The 21,359-nt window shown below is 48.4% G+C and overlaps 1 protein-coding gene across 4 annotated transcripts in view; it reads left to right on the forward strand.

Annotated features, from left to right (window-relative positions):
- Nucleotides 1-4,666: 4,666 nt before the first annotated feature.
- Gad1 (glutamate decarboxylase 1) overlaps nucleotides 4,667-21,359 on the forward strand; it is a 40,240-nt gene continuing 23,547 nt past the window's right edge. Inside the window, exons 1-6 of one of the 4 annotated variants that reach the window (XM_021725912.3) lie at nucleotides 4,667-4,683; nucleotides 5,291-5,448; nucleotides 6,909-7,053; nucleotides 10,353-10,415; nucleotides 16,198-16,356; nucleotides 17,624-17,866. In XM_021725912.3, the coding sequence (XP_021581587.1) occupies nucleotides 6,972-7,053; nucleotides 10,353-10,415; nucleotides 16,198-16,356; nucleotides 17,624-17,866 (547 nt within the window). In that variant the 5' untranslated portion in view covers nucleotides 4,667-4,683; nucleotides 5,291-5,448; nucleotides 6,909-6,971. Of the gene's footprint in view, nucleotides 4,684-5,226; nucleotides 5,449-6,013; nucleotides 6,035-6,258; nucleotides 6,278-6,908; nucleotides 7,054-10,352; nucleotides 10,416-16,197; nucleotides 16,357-17,623; nucleotides 17,867-21,359 lie in introns of those variants that run through there. The other 3 variants (XM_005324576.4, XM_040294454.2, XM_040294455.2) reach the window with 3 other exon arrangements.

The following is a 21,359-nucleotide window of genomic DNA, read 5'->3' on the forward strand; positions in this document are numbered from 1 at the left end:
TACCCCAGACTGCCTCCACCACCTCCACCACCACACTGTCCCGCAGTAAGCAATCCTGGACAGCCTATGCCAACATGTTTCCCTGAGTCCACCTTGGTTCCCCTTGACCTTCTTGCTGTGGGATAGTATATTCATCAACTACTGCCATAATATTAATACATAACACATCACCCCCAAAACTCATGGGTTTGCAGGTTGGCTCCACTTCAGTGGCCAAACCCAACCTCAAGGGGATGGGAGAGAGAGATGTATTCTGTCCTGATCCAGGAAAAAGAAATTTCACGTCTCCCTATGCTGATGCTTTTCCATGGCTTGTTCCTGCTTATGAAATTGAGATAATATAACCATAACTCCAGGGAGAAGATGATTCCCGTTTAATCCTATGTTTAGATCCTGCTTGAGATCTAAGGTTAAATGGATCTAAAGGATCCTGGGCTCATCTGTGGCCAAAGAAAATAGGACCTTAGGCTGGCAACTGAGGGTAAAAAGAATGAGACCCTGGCTGTGTTGGGGAAAAACCCATGGTACTAATTTACAAAAAATTTCAGTGAGCTTTGCCACATAAGTTCTTTGCATTAAACAGACTGGGTTGAGCAGCTGTGATAAACCCCTCCTGTTAGGTTCCTGTTAAGCCCCTGAGTAACCTATCAGAATTAGGGTAACAGCCTGTCCTGAACTAGAAGTTTAAGTTAATAGACTATCCACAACCAAATCAGAACCATCCAAAACCTTCTCACAAACAATAGTCCCAAACACCACCTGAAAATGGGATTTAAACACCTATTATTTTAGAGTTCAAGAGCACTAAAAGTAATGGGTAAAATATTACAATCCCTAGTCTTTCATTCCATACACCATTTCATTACAGGAATCTCATGTTAGAAATCCCATGTTTTGGGTGAAAGACTGTTTTGGCTTAACTTTTATTGAGAGGACAGAACACAGGTATATCTTTAAAGCTCCCTGTCATAATTGAAATCCAGATCTGTCACTCCCTTGGTTTCCGGTTCTGTGATGAAACAGTTTCTTGCCTCCTATCAAACGGTTCACTTCTTAGGGGTACCTTCGGGATGCAGCTGTGGGAAAGTAATGAATGCCATGCATCCCCTTCTCTTTTGCCAACTGTACAGAGGACCCCGGTGTTTCAGGTCACCTTTGGAGTATCTCTCAACATTTCAAAAGGCTGTGCTTTGTGAAAAATGGCAGGGATGAGCATGACGTGGAAAGGCCTGCAGGCTTCCTTGAACAGCTCTCTCATGGGGCCCGGCTCAGAAGTTGTAATCTATCGCCACCTGGTGGTCACTCTGTGTTCGTGTTTGGAATAGTATGAATTGGGCGTTTTAAGATTTGCACAAGGAAATTTACCCATATACTACTCACCCAGTCCTCCTTAATTAATTATGTTAAAATATTTTTGCCTTCTAAATACCAAAGGGCAAGGACCATGAAGAATTTAGTTCTCTTCCTTGCGAGAAATCATTGTATATCCAGAGTCTTCTCCAGCGTTCTGACTAGAATTCTGCCTCCAACACCAAACTTTTAACCCTTTCCTGCCTCCCAAGAGTGGGGGTTTTGTGATCTGTTGGGATGATAGTGTGGATTTAGCTATGCCTCTCCAATGAGAGCCCACAATGATTCGAGAACTATCTTTGAAGTACACAAACAGCAAACGGACTTAAGCTTGGACTTAAAAAAATAAAAAAGCCGAAAGTGAGGTTAAGCAACACTTCCCCAGTCCTCATCTAGAGAGACCCATTTAAAGATGAGCACTGCGTTTTTGTTGTTATAAATTACCTGTTTAAAATAGATCTTAAAGTACCATCTGAAATGAGCCAACAACTTGACTCTAGATCACCTTTACTGGAGATTAAAAATGCTAAGTACATTTTCCAAAATTGTTGTTGTTTTTTTTATCTATTCACCTTGACAGGATCCCCCCACACACACACACACACGCACACACAAAGAAAGAAGAAAGGGGAGGGGACCTGGAAGCCCGTTTGGGCGTCCCTTTCTTCTTTTGCTGGAGTGTCTTTAAACCTGGGGGTGGGGAGGGCATTGTGAGAGGAGAGTCTTGTTCCCAAGTTCCAACCCTAGTTGAAAGGGATTTTGTATTTGGCAAACAGGATGGAATAGCCAGACCGCAAGTTCACAAAACCCAAAGCCCAGGAGAGAGAGACCGGAGGGAAAGCATCTTCGCCCCCTCCTTTTGTTGCCTTTAGGCGTCGCTTTCCCATTTCTTCAAAGTGCTAAACCTCAGATCAAATGCAAACGAAACAGCTGGGCGGACACCACTCCCTTCCGGGCCACCAGTTACCACCCGGTTGGAGTCTCTGGAGAGGATATCTTTCTTTTTCACAGCCCCATTATCCTAAGCAGTCACCCTTGGGAGTGTTAAGATTAAAAGAACAGTGAAAAACACAAATACAAATAAAGATTCTAAACGTTCTCAGGAGCCAAATAACAACCATAGCTACCCTCTATCCGAATTCTTACCAGAGAAGTGGGTGAAATATTCCACCTCTCTCAACCCCCAACCAGGCAAAATATACATGGCAATTACTACCAAAAGCAGGGGGCCGAAAAGATGAGCCCAGCGGGCTCATCCATGGAATGCCCACAAAATGCCGGATTATGGGGCGGGGCGGTGGGTGCTGTCCACGGTGCTGAAAGACCTGTGTGTGTGGGGGGGGGATGTCCCCCACCCCAACTTCAACACTTGATATATTGGAACTGGGTAGATTTCTGGGCCCTCAATTCCTTATCGTTCCTACTGAGCCCAAGCTCCGAGCTGTAGTGGAACACAACTGGGAATAAATCAAAGTCATGAATTCGTAAGTCTACTACTCTCCCTGGCTCATTGGAATGTCAATTCCATTAGTGCAAGGATAATATAAATTGAAAGGTCAACGTAAACTCCAGCAGATTAGTGCCTGTCACATTGGAAATCATTAATAGACATTCGTTTATTTAATTAAGTACTAATATTTTTTTTCAGATGGCACGATATCTTTATTTTATTTATTTTTATGTGGTACTGAGGATCGAACCCAGTGCCTCACATATGCAAGGCAAGCGCTCTACCGCTGAACTATAAACCAGCCCAGTACTAATATTCAATTCAACTTTTTTAAGATTAAGAATGAGCAGGAGACTTCATTCCTTCCCTCCCCACCATAAGGGAGAAAGAGATGTCCTCAAAGCTGGACAGAGCCGACTTTAATTTGCAATAGTCTTACAAGTTCTTTTTTCCAACACGATTATTTTCTTGACTGAAATGTTAAGGGTGTTTTGAATCCTGGGGTAGAAGGAGAAAGTGTTTGAGAAATTCTCAATCTAGTGCTAAGGCGAAGTAAATGAATCTTTCTTTCCAAGGAATTTCAGGTCTCCGGAGAAGGTCGAAGAGATAGAGGGCGAGCGGGCATCTAGGCAGGACTGTGGCCATCTAGGAGAACCGGGATTTGTTGCCACCTCCCTCCTCTGCCCAGTGCGTCTCGAATGATTTAGTACTGGCACCAGGCTCCCTGATTGGTGCAACCATATCGTTTAGACTGGAGAAGGGGGGTGTGGATGGAATTCCTAGTTCACCTCGCTGTAAACCGCGCATTTCAAGGGGCTCAGACAAGCTACCCGGTGTTTCCTACACGGAACAGGCACCCCTACATATACACCGTGCCCAACTGGGTGCACTAGTGCGGGGGACTGCTATTACCACGCGCTGTGCCTTTCACGATGCTTTTGTGCCCTTCAAAAATGCCCGGGCTTTTACTGTAAGGTGAAGAAGAGGCTACAGTAGTTTCTTTAATATTAAAAACAACGATGTTATTTCAAACTTCTCCGCAAATCCCTCTTGTTGATCGAACTCTATCTTCCCAAGGCGGAAGCTTCTATCTCTCTTATGGAATTTTAGATGACTTATAAGATTTGGGGAGTTTGTGGTGGTGAAAAGAAATAAGATATTCAGAGGAAGAGACAGGCCTCGGGTAAATCAGCGAAGCCCGAGACGTGCGAATAAATAATCCCTGCCTGCTGCATCTCAACTAGGGGGGTGGAGGGGGAGTCACCGGGAAAACGAGTAAAGCAATCACTGAGTGTATACACGGTGACACGGAGACAAGGACAAAGATCAACTTTGTTTTTTTGTTTTTTCCTAAAGAAAAAGAAAGTGAGTGATAAGAAAGAGGAGAAAGTAAACTAACGAGGAGAGTGGCTAAGAGAAGGTTTGAAGAGGCAGAGTTACAGAGCCTGGTCAGCCTCTCCAGGTGTTGGTTGAGGCGCGGGAGGAAAGGCCAGAAGAGCGCGGGGACTCTCTGTCTCCGGACGTTTGGCGCCCTCTGGTGGGAATTTTACCGTCAACGCCTTTTTACAGTGAGGGACTTGACCCTACGCAGCCAAGTCATTAAAGGTGCTTAAATACTGCAAAGGGAGAACCTTTTAAGCGCGTGAAATCGAAAGGAAATGAGGGGAGTGGGCCATAGCAAGCAGGGTAGGCCCACCCCTCCCAGGCCACCTCTGTGCTGGGGTTCCCCAAGCGTGTGGAGCGGCACTCGTGCGTGTTATTAACCTTCAGACGTGATCAATCAAGAGGACTTCTTTTCCCTTCGCCAAGGAAGTGAGCGTAGACAGAATGGGAAATGGGACCCTTTTCCTACCGGTGCCACCAGGTAGCTGTACTCAGATGAGGTAATTTGGGGATGCCTCAAGCTGAATTAGGAAACTGGAATGAGATGGAGACTCCTCCATGGTCTGAGTGGTCCCCTTTATCTCTGTCTTTACAGCAAATCCTGGCACAGGCAGAGAGCCAGTAAGGACATCCACCCAGAGCGATTTCGCTGGAGGAAGCGTTTTGGGACCTCAGATCCGGGGGAATCACGCGGAAAGAGATTGGGGAAAATCCACTGCCCTAGTCTCTTCTAAGATATAAGGGGTGGGGGAGGAAGGGAGTAAAGAAGGAACGCTCTGTGAGGCAGAAATCTTCGTAGGAATTATCTTTTCCCTCCTCTCGCACTGCCTAGTTCAAAAAATAGAGCGTGCTGAGTACGTTCTGGATTACTCATAGGACCTTTTTTTCTTTCTCGGTGCAAAATCGTGAGCTGGATTTATAATCGCCCTATAAAGCTCCAGAGGCGGTCAGGCACCTGCAAAGGAGCCCCGCTGCTCCACCGACGAGCTGCCCCCGCGAGCAGCAGCCTCGTGATTCCCCCGAGGAGCGGGTCCCCGCCTCCCCACTCCGCCCCCGCCTCCCCCAAGCCAAGCAGCCAACACTCCGGGTCTCTCTCTTCTCCTCCAGGCGCTCGCGTGCCGGACAAGAGTAGCGAAGGCGAGTTAGCAGCTGGAGGTGACGCCGGACGTATACGCCGGTAGCAGAGCCAAGCGAAGCCTGGTGGATCGTTGCACGCTGCGCAGAGGAGCAGCAGGAGTGTCCGGCCAGCAGTCGCTCGAGCCCAGGTGGGTAAACGCGCAACCACTGGGACTTCCCAGTGCCCAGCTTCCGCTGTTCAGCTGGGTTCTCTCGGCCCTCAGCTTCTCGTCAACCTCTACCCACTGCGCCCACCACCCACCCACCCTCCAGAGCCGAATGCTTCCCATCCACTCCAGTCCGTGTTCTCCGCTAGTGCGCGGCGCAAGGACTTCTGCCCTGCGCCTCTTCCTATTCTTACCCGCCGTTTTGTGCCCCAAGGTGGCACAGAGGCTTAGGTTCGCGCTGAAGTAGAAGGAGAGCGATTTTCCCTTGTGCCTCCAGACTGCGAGCGCCCGTCTTTTCAAAGGGCGCCTAGATAGCAACACCGGAAGGTGCGACTAGAAGCAATAACCTGTTACTTCCCCAGCATCAGCGTTCCACCTGCGCTCGCGTTGCTGTGAAAGCGCGCGCGCGCGCGGGGCTGTGTTGAACAGGAAAAAAGGGTGTGGAGGCGGTAGTTGGTGGGCTCTTCTCTTGGGGATCTTTGATCTATCCAGATCAGCCCGCATTCTCTCCGTCCCGGAGCCTTTGGACGCCATCGTGCCGGCGCGGAGCACCGGACGGGGACGCCAGGTACTGATCTTTGTCGGTCGCCTCTTGCGCTTTAGGCGCAAGTTCGTTTCCCGGGTGACGTTCGTTTCCCCCACCCTCTCGGGTTCTGTACTGCGAACTCTGGGGGGTTAGGTAGCGGAGAAGCACAGAAACTGGGACAGAGCCTCGCCCTAGGCTTCAAGATGGCTCAAAACCGGATAGAACAAGAAGCAGACGAGCAAGCGAGGTTCCGACCCGCTGCTTTCTGGAAGATTGGAGTGCAAGGTGACTCTATTTCTCACCCGGTCACGTCCAAGGGAGAAACGTAAAGACATGAACATTGTTTTCCTCTCACCTTATCTCACCAAAGTCCCCGGTCTCCGGAGCAGTTAGCCTCTCCTTCTTTCCAGGGAATTAGCCAGACACAACAAGGAGAACCAGACACCGAACCAGACGTGCCCGCCCCGTGCCTCCCCACCCCCCCGCCTTCCAGCACGTCGGCTGCCGAGAGCCCAATGGGGCTTGTCGCGGCTTGACTGAAAAATCTTTCACTGAGCGCTGCCTTGTGCTCCTAGCCCAGTCCCTCACACCCCCGCGTCCTGTACTGGCCTTGGTCCTCTCCTTGTCTCTGAGCTGCACTCCAGGTCGCCCGGCTGCGCCGCCAGACTGGAGAGCCGCCCAGGGCTACGTTGCCTGCGCCGGAGTCCCTGAGCTAGCGCTCACTTGTCCTCCGCCCCTCACCAACCGCGCACCCTGACCAGCCAGCTCGCTGCCTTTCCTCCCCGGCTCCCTCCCGCACCGAGACTTCAAGGGGAGTGTCTGCACACGCACACACACCCCACTCTGGCCTCTCTGACGCCTCCGGTACGCAGGACTCCAAAAGCCCTCGCCACATAGCTTTCGCTTGTCTTTGCAGCCTGTTCTCGCGCCCAGCACACCGAGGACCCCGGACAGTAGAGGCCCCGGGACAGCCGAGCTTATGGCGTCTTCGACTCCTTCTTCGTCCTCAACCTCCTCAAATGCAGGAGCGGATCCCAATACCACCAACCTGCGCCCCACAAGTAGGTCCTGCCCCAATTTCCTATCAAATGGACTGCAGGGAAGATGGGGGGCGCTGGGACTTCGGCAGACTGCGCTGGCGGAAAGGGAAAGGGGAGCTCGGAGATGATGGAGGCTGGGAAATAAATGGGGCTCTGGCCCAGGTTCCTGCCAGAGGTCATTTGACTGTCAGGGACGCTAGGTTACCCCCAGAGCATCCAAGAGCGAAAACCCCACAGGGTTCTAGCGGCGGCGATTGTTAGGGGCTTCTCATTGGGCTAGGGGCGCTCCAGGAGAGTGCTGTTTTTGTTGTGTGGTGTGGCTTCTTTGCTTGGTGGGACTACAAGGGTCAGAGCAGAGGGCAGTGTGAGGAGCCAGCGTCCTAACGGGAATAGAGTTTTCTGCCTCTGGCTTTCGTTAAGCGAAGATCTGACCTCCTCCTCCTCCTTTCCCCCTACGCTGTGCTCAAAGTCTATAATCAGCGGAAATTTCGACGTTAATTGCAGCTTTTAGAAAACTCAGGGTCCCTAATTGCTCCAAATTTGCGTCGAGCTATTGACAGTGAGGGAGAAGCCAGGGGCGGGAAAGGTGCATAAAACTGTTTTGAGACTGAGCCTCGACATTTCCTACACTTAATTACATCTCAGAGACAAAAAAGGGTGGGGGGCGGATGTTGAGCAACATTCTGAGTGGCAAGAGGTGCGGAAATGGAGGAAGCAAAAAGGTTTTCCAGGGCGGGAACCGAGAACACCTCTCTCCTTTCTCCCAGGGGAGATAACTTGTCAGCAGGTGACAAATGTTAGAAAAGGGGAACAGATTAAAAGGAGTGGGATTTATGTGTCCCTTTCCTAAATCCTACCAGTTCCTCAAACATTTGCAGAATCTTTCTATAATTCAGATTTTCTTCCTCTGTGTGAAGGCATGGGAATGAGGGATTGTTTATCTTTTTCCAAATTACAGTGAAGTGTCTCCTCATCCCACCCACCCTCCCAAATTTTTCAGCTTCAGACACCCCAGAATCACCCCCAGAATTTCTATTCAGAAGAGGCTCAGGGAGGACAATGTGGTTAGGAGTACTTATTGCTGAGCTTTAATGGCACTTTCTATAAGCTTGAGAAAATAATTGTCCTCAAGAAAGGTGGGAGGTGTTATTGGGAAAGCAAAGACCCTCTCCAAGGACTCTTTGGCACTCGCTCTGGCTCCTGGGCTGGAGGCCTTGTTTTGAGTCCTCAGGCGATGTTCCAGTTTCCTCTTCCCACCACCTAGGCAGGCTACAATTACCTACACAACAAAGAGGGGCTTGGGAGAGCCGCCAGCCCTGATGGCACGTGAGCCAGGCAGAGAAAGCAGAGCTGACCAAAGCAGGCCCAGAGGAAGGCGAGACTCAGGGCCTTTTGTCTGTTGCTTTGGCCTTGATAGATTTCTTTATTGGTCTTCCTCCTTACCCCCTTTCTATCCAGCAGGTTAAGGAAGCCCTTGAATTCATCCACCCCTATGTCCCTGCCCCTACTTCCCATCAGATGGTCACTGCACCCAGCTCCTGGTGCACGACCCAGCAGAAATGATGGCCTGAGTCCACATATGGCCTGGCATCCCTGAAAGCCATTGTAGTGGAGGCAAGAGAGCCAAAGACGCTGCCTAGGAAGAGCAAAAAGCTCCGGTCCCAGTAATCTTCCCTACTTATAATCTAGCTGTGTCAGAACCCTAGGCTGTTCTGGCAGGCACACTCCACTTTCATCCTCTTTTGGACACACCCTGGCACCCAGCTGGCTCCACTTCTCTGGCCCTTCAAGGTCTCCTGGGAGGTGTCCTGGCTCCACCTGTGCAACCTGTCTTACCCTCTCACTCCAGCAACCTCTGGCCAGGCCTGGAACCCTCCTTGTCCTCAAGCACTTGGTCTTCCCCACTTCTGCTACAGCAAAAGGGCTCTCTAGCTCCTGCTTTCCCTCTCCACCTATTTTGCTTTCAATTCTGAAAGGCAACACAATGTATTTGAAATCCAACCTCCCGGCGTAATGACCTTGGAAAACTCACTAACCCTCTCTGAGCTGCAATGTTTTTCTTTGTCAAATGAGTCTTAGATCAACATTCTACCTGCCTGTGTCGTAGGATTGTTTTAAGGTTAAGATGAAATGATGTTTAAAATGAAAGCACTTTATGGGGTGGAAATAGTTCTTTATGCCTCGCGCATATTATTATTAGGGTTTTGCTTTGCAACCGATCTCCTGTAAGTGGAATTTCATCCGTGACACGTTGTCTCCCAGACGGAAATCAGGCCATTTCTTCTCCCCACTAGGTCTGTGTTGTGCCTCGGTTTTAATGGATGTCACTCTGCTTATCGCAGCCAACACTCGCGCTGGCTGGAGGCTGGGGCTTGGGCTGGGGTAGGCTGGGGGATGGGAGTGATTGGAGGCGCCTTGCTTTGAGGAATCCGAGGGGATTTGGCGTTGGACCCATCTCACTGGCCTTTTAATTCCTTGATGGAAATTAACTGCAAAGGCAGGTAAACCCAGAGGGGTTTGAGAACCGCTTGGCGAAGAGGGAAAATCCGTGATCCTCTTGGTTGGCGGTTCAGACCCAAAGGAAGGGTACCTGATTCCGTTAGCCTTCGCTTGCTCCAGAGCCTAGGTGTCCGAGAATAGGGTTAATGAGGGTCGGGGGTGGGAAGAAGGACCAGGATGAAGACCCGAGGCCCACTATTGTCTTCCTGACTCCCTAGTCTGACTGAAGAGCAGCCATGCGGGCCCAATCATCTACTCAAATACTATTTTTCACCCAATTAATTCCTGAACTCTTCCGCGACCCCATTTCATGCCAGTTTATTTTAAGCTGCCACTCGGCTGGAGACCCGCCAAGAAATTATGAGATGTTTCGGTCCCAGATGCTTCTGTGTTCCCTTTCTGTGCTGATGTGGTCGCCCTTCGAGTCTGCGGGCCGAGACCAGAGGACTAGGCCTTTGGGTGCTGGGCAACTCGAGAGGTGGGGTCTGGCACTTTGCACTTGGCAGGTCAGCCTTCACCCCATCCGACCCAATCTTGGCGGCAGTCGGGTGTGGATCGCTTGGGGATCCTCGAACCCCTCCTTTCAAAGACACTATTGTGTATCTGAAGCCAAGAAGAGGAAGGGAGTGTGATTACGATTCTGCAGGGCATGAGTCTACCTGTCTGCCCACAGATCTGGCTTCTAGTACCTTTCAGAAAAGAGCTTTTAACCAGGACGTTGAAGACCTTCCCCTCCCCCCGCGAAAAAACTTTGCTCTCTACCCAGGTTCTGGCGGTTCAAGCCTGCCTAATCACACCCCTGTTGCTCTCTCTTGTCCTAGCCTACGACACCTGGTGCGGCGTGGCCCATGGATGCACCAGAAAACTGGGACTGAAGATCTGCGGTAAGCGAAAGGGCCGGCGGAAGCTTGGCAGAACCGGCGGGGAAGCTTGGCGCGCGGGCTTTGTAGGTTTGGAAGAATCAGATGCACGCGGAGGGGATCCTGACCCCTAGGTCTCCTTATCTAATGTAATTACAGCCCCGACATCCAATAAGGACATTCTTTTCGAGGTCCTGGCCCTCCTTTTCCCTCCCCTGACCCAACCCGAGGGGCCTTTTCCTTTGGGGTTCTTGCTCCTGGAGACCAGCTAGAAGGAACGCTGAGAGCACAGGAGTAGACGAGGAAAACGGAACACAGCGCCCCCACGCGGCACCCTCGCTCTCCCAGCCCTGTGCCCTGCCCCGGGGTCGCCCGCCGGGTGGGTGCACTATGCCCAAGAGTCTGGAAGGTCTTCTAGAAAAAGTGAACTGACCCGGCTTTCTTGGAGAGCAGACCAAAGAGTGCAGCATGTGCCTAAAGCTGCCGCTGAAAAGTACCCCTCCCTGTTATCATTGCCCGCCCACCCTTCACCAGTCACCCCAGGGCTTGGGAGCATTGAAGGTGGCATTTCCATCTTGAAGTTCGTGCCCAGAGATGTCATAATGGATTATTTCGTTCTTTGCGGCTCGGAGGCTAAGGGAAAGGATTGCTTGCAGCTCTCGGTGGCCTCCCTAGCGGAGGTGCTAGAAGCGCAGGCTCGAGTGTTTGCAGGGCATATCCTTGAAGGCGAGGAAGGAAGGGACCGGAGAGGAAGGGAACCCACAGGCAGGGAGGAGATGGTGTTGTCTGACAAAATAGGTCCAGAAGCTGGAGAGGAAAAAGAACTGCTCTCTGGAGAGTGAGGGTCTGAAATTAAAACGCCCTAGGGATGTAATTTTTTTTTTAAGGGAAAAAGGGAGATTTGTTCGAAGGGACACAGCTGAGCGGCTCCGGCTGAACAATGAGGACTTGGTTTCCTTGCTACATTTCACCGTCTAAAATTCTCCAGCCTTATCGGGCTAGAAAATACGGATGTCCCCGGGCAGGGGGTGGAGAGGCGGGGGAAGATTAACGAGGGGCTTATTAAAGAGCCATTCGTCAGCTGCTGCGCGCCCAAGATAGCGGCAGAGCAGGCACGCGGCTCGCCAGCCCCATCAGGCCCCAGGAGCCAGTGGGCGAGTGGGTGCTCTCTGGACCTGATCTTCCCGGCTTCCCTGGGCACCCGGTTCTGAGCGGGGTGGCAGTTAGGAGAACGCAGAGGGGTTATTTAGCAGCTTTTTGAAACCGCTATCCTTCCCCGCTTGGCTGCGCCACTCTCCTCTCTGCGTTTCTGGGGCTTGTCTCCTAGATTCCGGGGCCCAACATTTAAGGGGAAGACGGGGAGCTCAATTCCTAGACCCAGTCGTTTTCCAGGAAAAATCCAGCCCTGCTTCAGGGCTGCCTGGAGGTTGGCCCACTACCTAGCGCGCCAGGCTGGTGGGCGAAGCCAGGGCAGCGTCTCCGCGCGTTGGGGCAGCCAAGGGTCCAGCGCTTTGTTCTATTAATAGTCCCCTCCTCTCCAGCCATACCCCATCACGCCGCGGTTCTAAGCTTAATGGCGCGTTTCACTCCAGGTCCCTTCGGTGGCGGTGACGCTTGCCTTCTGCAGCCGTCATTGTCATGCAGCTGGGCAAGCAGAACGGAGCAAGCCTGGGCCTCTAGGGCAGCCCAGGACTGGATAGGGGTAGGCTCAGGGTGAAGGCTGCCTTTCCTGTGGTTCTGGTGGGCTTGCTGGGACTAGAAGGGCAGCCCTCACCCCCCCCCCCACACTCCCTGCTCCTGCTACTGGTCGGGTGGTGGGGGGCGGGGAAGAAAAGCTCTAAGCTCCCTTCTGGGGACATACCTTATTCCCTGAAAGAGTAAAGGGGCTGGATAAAGTTAAGCTTCCTTGAATCTAGGAATAGGGGACCCTAAGTTATCATTAACTTCCCTTTCCCTGATGCCAGCCAATGCCATGAGGAAGAGTTCTCTTGAGCATTTGAGGGCTACCATCCTCAGAGAGTTTCTTACCTGTTTCTTACCCCACCCCACAACCCACACTCACACTAATTTCTGGAAACTTGCAATCTGAGTGTCAGTAGGCAAGAAGACAGAGTAGTCTCTTGAGAGGAAATTCCCTTCTGCTAAAATGCTGTGCTTTTGGGGACCACAGGTTAGAAGACTCCCCTTTAGGTTTGATTGCAGGGTGGGAGAGCACCAGGTCAATTTATTTTTCATTCATTAAATTAACTCTGGTTTTCTTTTTTAATCTAGTGGAAGCAAAATGCAGTCTCCTTACTGCCCCCAAAACACACACCCCTGGGGCCTTGTACCTGCTAGGCTAGCTCTCTAGCACTGAGCCATATCCTCAGCCCCAGAATGTAGTCATCAGCTCTGGATCCACAGCATCCTCTATTGTCTCCCACCTCATACCCTGTCCCCATACATTTCCTTCATCCCAGACCTTCATATACCAGAGGGTGCCCTCTTAATCTGATACTAAGATTAGTTTGACTTTTCACCTTAAGGCAGCAGAGGTACTAGTGGCCCTCATCCCATTTTCTTCTCTACCCATTACCCTGGGTGACCTCCATTACACACACCCTCAGTGCCTGGCTAAGATTCAGCCCACGCCTACTCTCCTGTCCTCCTTCCCCTTAACCTGGGAATGAAGCTGTAAGGAAGGTTCTGGGTGCTACTGATAGTGCCCTTAGCTCTGGAAGCAGAATCCCCATGGGAGAGTAATCAGAAGTAACCCAGGGTCTTGCCAATAATTGGAAAGTGGCTCCAGGCCTGGTGGTGTGACCTAAATAAAATGAGTCTCGGGGATCCCTGAGTTCTGGCCCTGGGTTCTGCTAACTTTCCAGTGTGTCCTTGGGCTTCCATCATTATTTTATACAGAGATCCCAAACTTGCTGCCAATTAGAGCCCCTGAGCCATTTTATTTAGTCCACACAGTGTGTTTAATTATGTATTAGTCCCCAACTTTTAAAAACAGAGAGACCTCAAACATTCTGTGTTTCTGGTTTCTCTTGAAAAGAAGTGAGAGGAGATCTGGCAGTGTGCTGTTAGCCCATAAAAAAGTCAGAAGAGCCCCTTCCTCTAAGCAAAAGTAATTCTATGCCAACAGCTTGGTGAGCAGAGAATGTTCTAGGCTTAAGCCCCTACATGGCCTGTTGGCCACGAATCCTTATGCTGTGCACAGCTTGGGGCTCCACTTGGAAACAACTGGAGGAAGCCAGGTGCTCTCTGGTTCTACACAGCTCCCTGCCCTCCCCTTTCCCCAAGGGTTGGGAGAAGGAGTGGGGAACCAAAAGCAAGAACACCCCACCCAAGCTCACAGCCCAAAGACAGAATCCTTACAGGACTTCACTGTTCTCCCTTTAAGGCAAGCCAGCTATGACCTGCAGAAACACAACTGCTCCCTGGCTGTCCTTGGCTTTCCTATTTGCTCTCAGAATGTAGAGTTCCATGACAATTATCCACACATGGAGTGCAGAGTTGAGAGGGGGGATAGCCTATCCCAGTCTCAGGGACCCTGCTCCCAAGACTCCTTACTAGCCAGGGAAGTTGTCAAAGCCCCCACCTCCCTATCACCCTTCATCTCAGTGATCTCCTAGGACCTCTTGGGCCTAGAGAAACCTGCATTTACCTTTTTGAGGATCCCAGTATTTTAGAAAGACAATGCCTTCTTAAAGTGAAAGAAAGGACAGTCTACATTAAAAGTTTACATTAGCTTATTAATGGTTTTTCACACAAATTATAATTCAATGTAAGTGTGCTCTTCACAAGATAATTATGCAATCTAGAGAAAATTTGGGTTCCTAGATGTATAGTCCAGGAATAGGAAACAGGTTCAAAGTTATGTCATAATTGTCATCACTCAGCCCCATCAGGACATCTCTGGATGAGCCCATATGAAAGCCTTCTTTGGAGACAGTATCCAAAAGCCTAAACTGTGGCCCTGCTCCCAGTCACTGGTTTCCAAAGGAGTTTCAAGATGAGAATACTTAAGCCTTCCCAGGAGTAAGTCAAAAGACCAATAGAGATCTGAGAGTGCAGAGTGGGTTTCAGCTGGACAGGACCTCACCCGCATTGGCATATGGTCTCTCTACTCTGGCAAATTCCAAGGTCATTTTCTGGGACAAGAAAAGCAGTGTCAGGGTTCAGGAACTAGTTGACTCTGCATCCTCCCAGAAAATGAGTGCTGGCACCTGCATCTGGATACTGGGGATTTAGAAGAGGAAAAAAGTACAATAGAAGAGGGAAAAGATACAACTCCCATCTTCATATCCACATATGCAGCACCGTTACAGTGTATCTCCACCTTCTGATGTCCTTTGGGGCTTAGTAATGACTTTAAAATGTGCTAGGAACAGTGAAAGGCTTGTGTGGGGGAGGATTCTAATCCCCATGGCCTCCACTCCCCATCCCTCTTCCACTTATCACCATTGAATCCTCTTCCTAGGGAAATGAAGCTGAATTCCCAGATTAACTTGCCTTCCTTTACACCTCCTGGGACTTTCTCCCAAGCCTGTCTTGTGATGTCTGCAACTCCCCAAGGATCTTAGTATCCACAAAGACAGCTTTGGTGTCACCAAGAAGCTTAGCACTTTCTCCCTTTTTTTCAGTGTGATACCTCCTGGGCTCAGGCTGAGGCTGTACTGGGATAGGAGAGGCTGGGGGAAAGATGGGGCTTGTAGGAGGGAGCCCTGGAGGGCAGCTGAAGGAAGCATACCCCAGGTTGGCAGAGCCTTTTCGACTCAACCTGTTTCCCCTTTGCTGTTGCTATCATTTGCTCTGCTCACATCAGGTGGGAGATATTCTCCTGCCTCTAGGGAAAGAAGTGAGGGGCTATGAATCCACACTGGGCCCAGAGCTCTCTGTGGAGTTCTCAGATGGCTTTCTATCTCCATCACAACATTAGTTGTCATCTGCTAGACTGTAAGCCACAGTCTTCACCAGTTCCCACCCTAAATGCATCCCAAACTGCTCTTCCACAACAGGTGCCTTGTACACACTTACAAATTAAATGCCAAGGCCCATAAGATTTTAAATGTTCTTATCTTTCTACAAAACCTTTAACACAGAGTGGGTAGCACAGGAAAAGCTGAACTGCAGAAAAATGACACTGATATTCAATCCGGTGAGGGTTCCCTGGCATCAGAGGAAAGCATCTTCCATGATCCTCAGGATCTCACCCTCCTCCCTCTGCTGTCCTCATTCCTCCTCCTCCCTCTGATGTCCTCACCCTTCTCCTTCTGCTGTCCTTCCCGCTCCTCCTCCCTCTGCTGCTTTCACCCTCCTCCCTCTGCTGCCCCTACCCTCCTCCCTCTGCTGTCCTCATCCTTCCTCTTGTCTCTGATGGATCTCACCCTCTTCCCCTGTAGTCCTCTCCCTTCCTCTTCTCTCTTCTCCTTCCTCTGGTTGCCTGTAAACCTGAAGCTGGCAGCATCCTGTCTGATTGGGTCCCTTCCTTCAACACCCCCATCCTGAGGCTGGTTACTGGAGTGGAAGCTGTCCAGTTGACTTAGCTCTGAGTTCACTGTCACGTTCAGAGAGAAGCCTGAGCCTCACTTACTATTTTCTCTCTTGCATGACTGGGTCTTTGCCACTGATGGCACTTGGCATTGCCCCATCCCTTCCCTCCCTCCTGCCTCAAGGCTAGCCATGCCAGAACCACTATATATAAAACACAGATACTCAGCTTTTCTTCTTAGCAGAAGTGAGAGTCCTGCTTGAAGAGGGGACCTGGTCCAGAGTGGCTGGGTAGTTTCTAATTTCTCTGACCCAGCTTCTTATACCTTAGGATTCTTGCAGAGGACCAATAGCCTGGAAGAGAAGAGTCGTCTTGTGAGCGCCTTTAAGGAGAGGCAGTCCTCCAAGAACCTGATCTCCTGTGAAAACAGTGACCGGGATGCCCGCTTCCGACGCACAGAGACGGACTTCTCCAACCTGTTTGCTCGAGGTGGTCCCTCCCCTGGCTCTTAGCTCTAGCACTACTAGCCAGTTGATTCCTTACTTGGTGTCTTAACTTTTTCATGAAATTTTACTTCTTTTGCCAAGAAATGTCATTACTGTCTGTGAACTCTCTTGAAACTGCTTTTCTAACATTGGAGTTTAACAGACACTCTCTGTCCCTACTGCCAGGTAGCCCATCATTCTGGAAGGTAGATCAGTGAAGTCCATAAAACAGTCAACTTTAAAGACACATGCAGACACAAATATGGATTCATAAAATCTCAGAATTCAAAGGAATCTTGTATATAAGAAAATCTAGTGATTTCCTTAATCATATTTATCCTCTAACATTGCCAACTCCTCCCCAAAATAATCACCCTATGGGAAGTTGTTCAATTAGCCCTCATAACCTAAAGGACAACCCTAAAACTCACTGTCCTTCTGTAGATCCTTTACCAGTTCCTGTGCCCCCATAAATTTGTTCTCAGGAGATGTTCCACCACTGTTTCCTGAGTGGTTCAAAGGTGAATCCACCGCCATGCACTTCTATGAACTCCCCAGAATACCACAGAAGCCAGACCAGAACATTGACTAAAACCTTAGAGAGCATCTAGGAGTAGGCGCAGTGCAACCTGCTTTTTGAGCTGTGGCTGATCTCAGTGGGGGTCCCCACCATTCTTCTTGGCTAGCTCCCCACCCCACCCCCAACCCTCCCCTCCTGACTAGGCCCCAAAGGATGAGGTCAAGAGAAAAGCAGGAGTCCCTTCTATCACCTTCTTGAGGCCCCAATTTCAGTTCTAGTTTACTGTCTGAGGACAGCACAAAGGGACACCCTCTTCAGGAGGGACCTCATCCTCTACCAGCAGAGGCTTTACCCTCTGCCATCAACAGATCAAGCACATCATTAACATCAAACCAGATGTATAGGGACACTTGGTCCCCCAAGGGCCCATCAGAAATATCTTTGGTCACGCTGCTCACAAGTGCTCTTCAGACTCAAGTAGAGAACTGCAGTTGCTCGCTGCTTCTCAAAGCACACCAGCCCATGTACAAGCAGTCTGATGAGCAGAAAGTCTGTGAAACCCTGTAAAGTATATGCAAAATTTCTGTGTACATGCATACGGGCCTCCCTCTGGGGATGTCACCTCAGTGCATATACACATCCTGGAATGAAATTGGGCCTCATGGATATCATGGCTGATATTAGGGATCTCTGGATCAAGAGAAGCCAGGTACAAGGCAGGTGATAACCACCCATTGGCTTTCCATGTCAGATCTGCTTCCAGCTAAGAATGGGGAGGAGCAAACCGTGCAGTTCCTACTCGAAGTGGTGGACATACTCCTCAACTATGTTCGCAAAACATTCGATCGCTCCACCAAGGTACTGGACTTCCATCACCCACACCAGCTGCTGGAAGGCATGGAGGGCTTTAACTTGGAGCTCTCTGACCACCCGGAGTCCCTGGAGCAGATCCTGGTTGACTGCAGAGACACCCTGAAGTATGGGGTTCGCACAGGTAAGGGTGAGAGCCAGGTGAACACACAGAAGCAATGCTCTCCATGTCCCCTGGCCAGTTGTGAGGACAGCAAACTCCTGGTGAAGGAGAAACACACCCTGGTAAAGAAAGGCAAAGTGCTCAGTGGCCATAAAATTAACCCTCGCAAAAGCTCATCATCGAGCTGGGTACAGTGGCTCATGTCTCTGATACCAGCGGCTCAGGAGGCTGAGGCAGGAGGATCGTAACTGAGAGTTCAAAGCCAGCCTCATAGTGATGTCTTAAGCAACTCAGAGAGACCTTGTCTCTAAATAAAATATAAAAAAGGACTGAGGATGTGCTCAGTGGTTGAGCGCTCCCGGATTCAATCCTCGATACCAAAAAAAACCCCCAAAAACCCTCATCATTATTTCTTATAAAAATAAATTAAAAAGATACAGATACATGGTAATAGGTCAAGTTCATTTTGAGGTTCAGGCTATTCAGGACCTAGAGAGCAGGTTCCCATATTCTTTCTGCCTCCATTTTCATACCTGTTTTGTTCTGATAAATCTCACCTTCCTTGTCATGGACACCGTGGAGAATTTGGGCCTGTTTTCCTCCCTTTCTATATTAGTTTCATAGAGCTGTCATTACAAATTACTACCAACTAGGTGATTTGAAACAGTAGCAACTTATTCTCTTACAGTTTTGGAGGCTAAAAGTTCAAAATCAAGGTGTTGGTGGAACCATGATCTCTTTGAAGCTCTCAGAGAAAATCCATCCTTGCTTCCTCCAACTTCTGGTGTTGCAGGTGTTCCTCTACTTGTAGATACATGGCTCCCGTCTCTGCCTTGCCTTCACATGGCCTTCTCCCTGAGCACAGCTGTCCAAAGTTCTCTCTTCTGAAAAGGACACCAGCCTTTGGATTAGGGCCCACTCTAATCCAGCATGACCTCACTTTACGATTCCACTCACAAAGACCCTATTTCCAAGTAAAGTCACAGTTCACAGGAATAAGGGATTAGGATTTGAATGTGTAGAGATATAATTAGGATTTGAATTTGAGGGATGTAATTCAACCCACAGCACCATCTTATTGGATAGCCAAAAAGTCAGTCAGTCTCTCTCTCTCTCTCTCTCTCTCTCTCTCTCTCTCTCTCTCTCTTTCACACACACACACACACACACACACACACACACACACACACACCCTCTCTTCACATTCTCCAAGTCTCCAAATTCTGTTTCCAACTAGGAGACCTTAAGGTTCTCCTCTTGCCTCCCTTTCATTTTTCAGGGTCCTCTCTAATCAGTAATCCTGGCTAAAGTGATTTCTTTCCAATTTCCTCAGGTTCAAGGACGTTTTGGTCCTCTGAGCTGTTTCTTAGCACAGAAGTGAAGCAGCATTTTCTTTTTCCTTGTAACTCTCTTCCCTCTGCAGCTGACTTGGCTGAGTTCTTGGGCAGACAGCTCCTCAGGAATTAGCAGTCCTTAGCACGCTTGCCACCACATGGGGAAACCCCCAAGGGCACAACTGGCTGCCCACTGTTCTTTTTTGTTGTTGTTTTGTTTTTACTTCTTTCTCTTTTTCCTTTATTTTCCTTCTCACCCTTCTTAGTCATAAGAAGAGAGATTTAAGACCAAGACTGGGGAGGTTGGGGGAGATAGAGCAGAGCAGGGCTGTTATAATGAAATAATGAGGCTGGCCAAAGAAACTTTTCAAAATAAGGAATTCCAAATTACTTTTGAAGTCTGCCAATTCCACTAAATAACTTCTGAGTGAACCCGACTCAATTATATGTAGAAAGTCTGATAGTTAAATAGTTCAAGAAAACCACTCTAATAGATTTAGATGAATCTCTCTTTGGTCTGTTGGCCACCCAAGCCCTGTGGAGAACAAGAAGTGTTATTTGACTGGATTTAAAATGAGTCAGAATTCTCCATGTTTGTTTTAGCTTGACTTGTTTTGGTCCACTGTTTTTTCTTTTGTTCGTTCACTTTATACATACTTTCTCAGAGAAAGGAGGACTACATATTTTTATCATTAATAAACAGAAAAGAAAAATACATAATTTCATCATGATAGCACATCATATCATCTCAAAACTGAAGATGCTCAGAGAAAGCAGTCATTAGTACAACATATGAATCCATTTAGGTATTTAGTCTGCAGCCATCCATTTCTGTTGCCCTAGAAGCAGATACGCATTTACAGAATTCATAATCTTCCTAGCAATGTAAAGCTTTCCGTTGCATCTCAGGGAGTTGGCCCTCGCTAAGGTATACTGTTGCTACCATATCATAAACAGCTCCAGGTTGCTGGTCTTTGATTTAGGTGGCAATACAGAAGCAGTAGGGTAAACCTTGCAGGTAGCTACACACAGTGAAAAAAAATTTTTTTAAAGTGCATAAATAGCCAAAATAATGAATAGTTAAAACATACTAATTTTGTGAAGGGATGATGAAAGCATTTGGAAATTTCTGTATAAATTAACAAAAGACTGCTTCAGAAAAGGAACCAGCATCTATAGATTCTCTATGAACTGATGCAGGTACTCGTGAGGCTTCACTCATAGTAGCTAGTTAGGTGATTTATAGATACACTACATTTCTTTGATGATTGTTGTTGTTCATCTTCCTTCTTCCTTCTTATGATGGAATATTTTAAACTAAGCAAAAGTAGAATCATATGATGAACTCCATGTACCAACACCCTGCTTTAACTATTATCAACTCCTGACAACTTTATTTCACATGTACCTCTGCCACTGCTTCCCCCTTTTGTATTATATGGAAGCAAATCCTCAATTTAGTATTATTGCTTCCATACATATTCATCTTCAAAAACTTCGTTTTTTATGGGAAAAAACCCACAATGTCATTGTTTAAGCTAAACACATACACACACACACACACACACACACACAATTTCCAAGTGTCTCACCAATGTTGTAAATATTTTTTTTTATTTTGCTTTAATTCATTTGAATCGGGATCCAAATAAGTCCCTCACATTGCAGTCGGTTAATATGTCTCCTAACCGATAGATTTTCTACTCCATCCCTTTTATTTTCACTTGCAATTTTTATGTTGAAAAACTTTACTTGAAAAAAATAACCCTTTCTTTTTCCTGCTACATGACCTTAGGCTCTGTGCTGCTCAGTGTCTTATCTGTCATCTGTTATTTTTGTTGGATACAGAGAGTTGGAAATTGAAATGTAAACTAGGTTGTTGCTTGATAGAAATTCTGGTAGAAAATTTTGGAAGCATAAAGTTGTAACTATTTGCTAAAAGTAAGGTGGGGGGGACTCAGTGTGTTTTATATTTTAATGGGCAAAAAGATAATGTTTCACTCTGTATCAGCCTCTCTTTGTCCAACTTTTGCTTCTGCCATTCTGTGTGCTTTTGATGCATTATCAGATAAAGTGTGGTAGTACATATGTATGATTCAGTCCTGTTTAATATAACATTTAATATTTGTTGTTTAAAAGTTTTCAAATGAGTGTTGCATATATATTTTAAGTGCATATAT

This window comes from Ictidomys tridecemlineatus, chromosome 7 (assembly GCF_052094955.1).
Source record: "Ictidomys tridecemlineatus isolate mIctTri1 chromosome 7, mIctTri1.hap1, whole genome shotgun sequence".
In the NCBI taxonomy this organism is placed as follows: Eukaryota; Metazoa; Chordata; class Mammalia; order Rodentia; family Sciuridae; genus Ictidomys; species Ictidomys tridecemlineatus.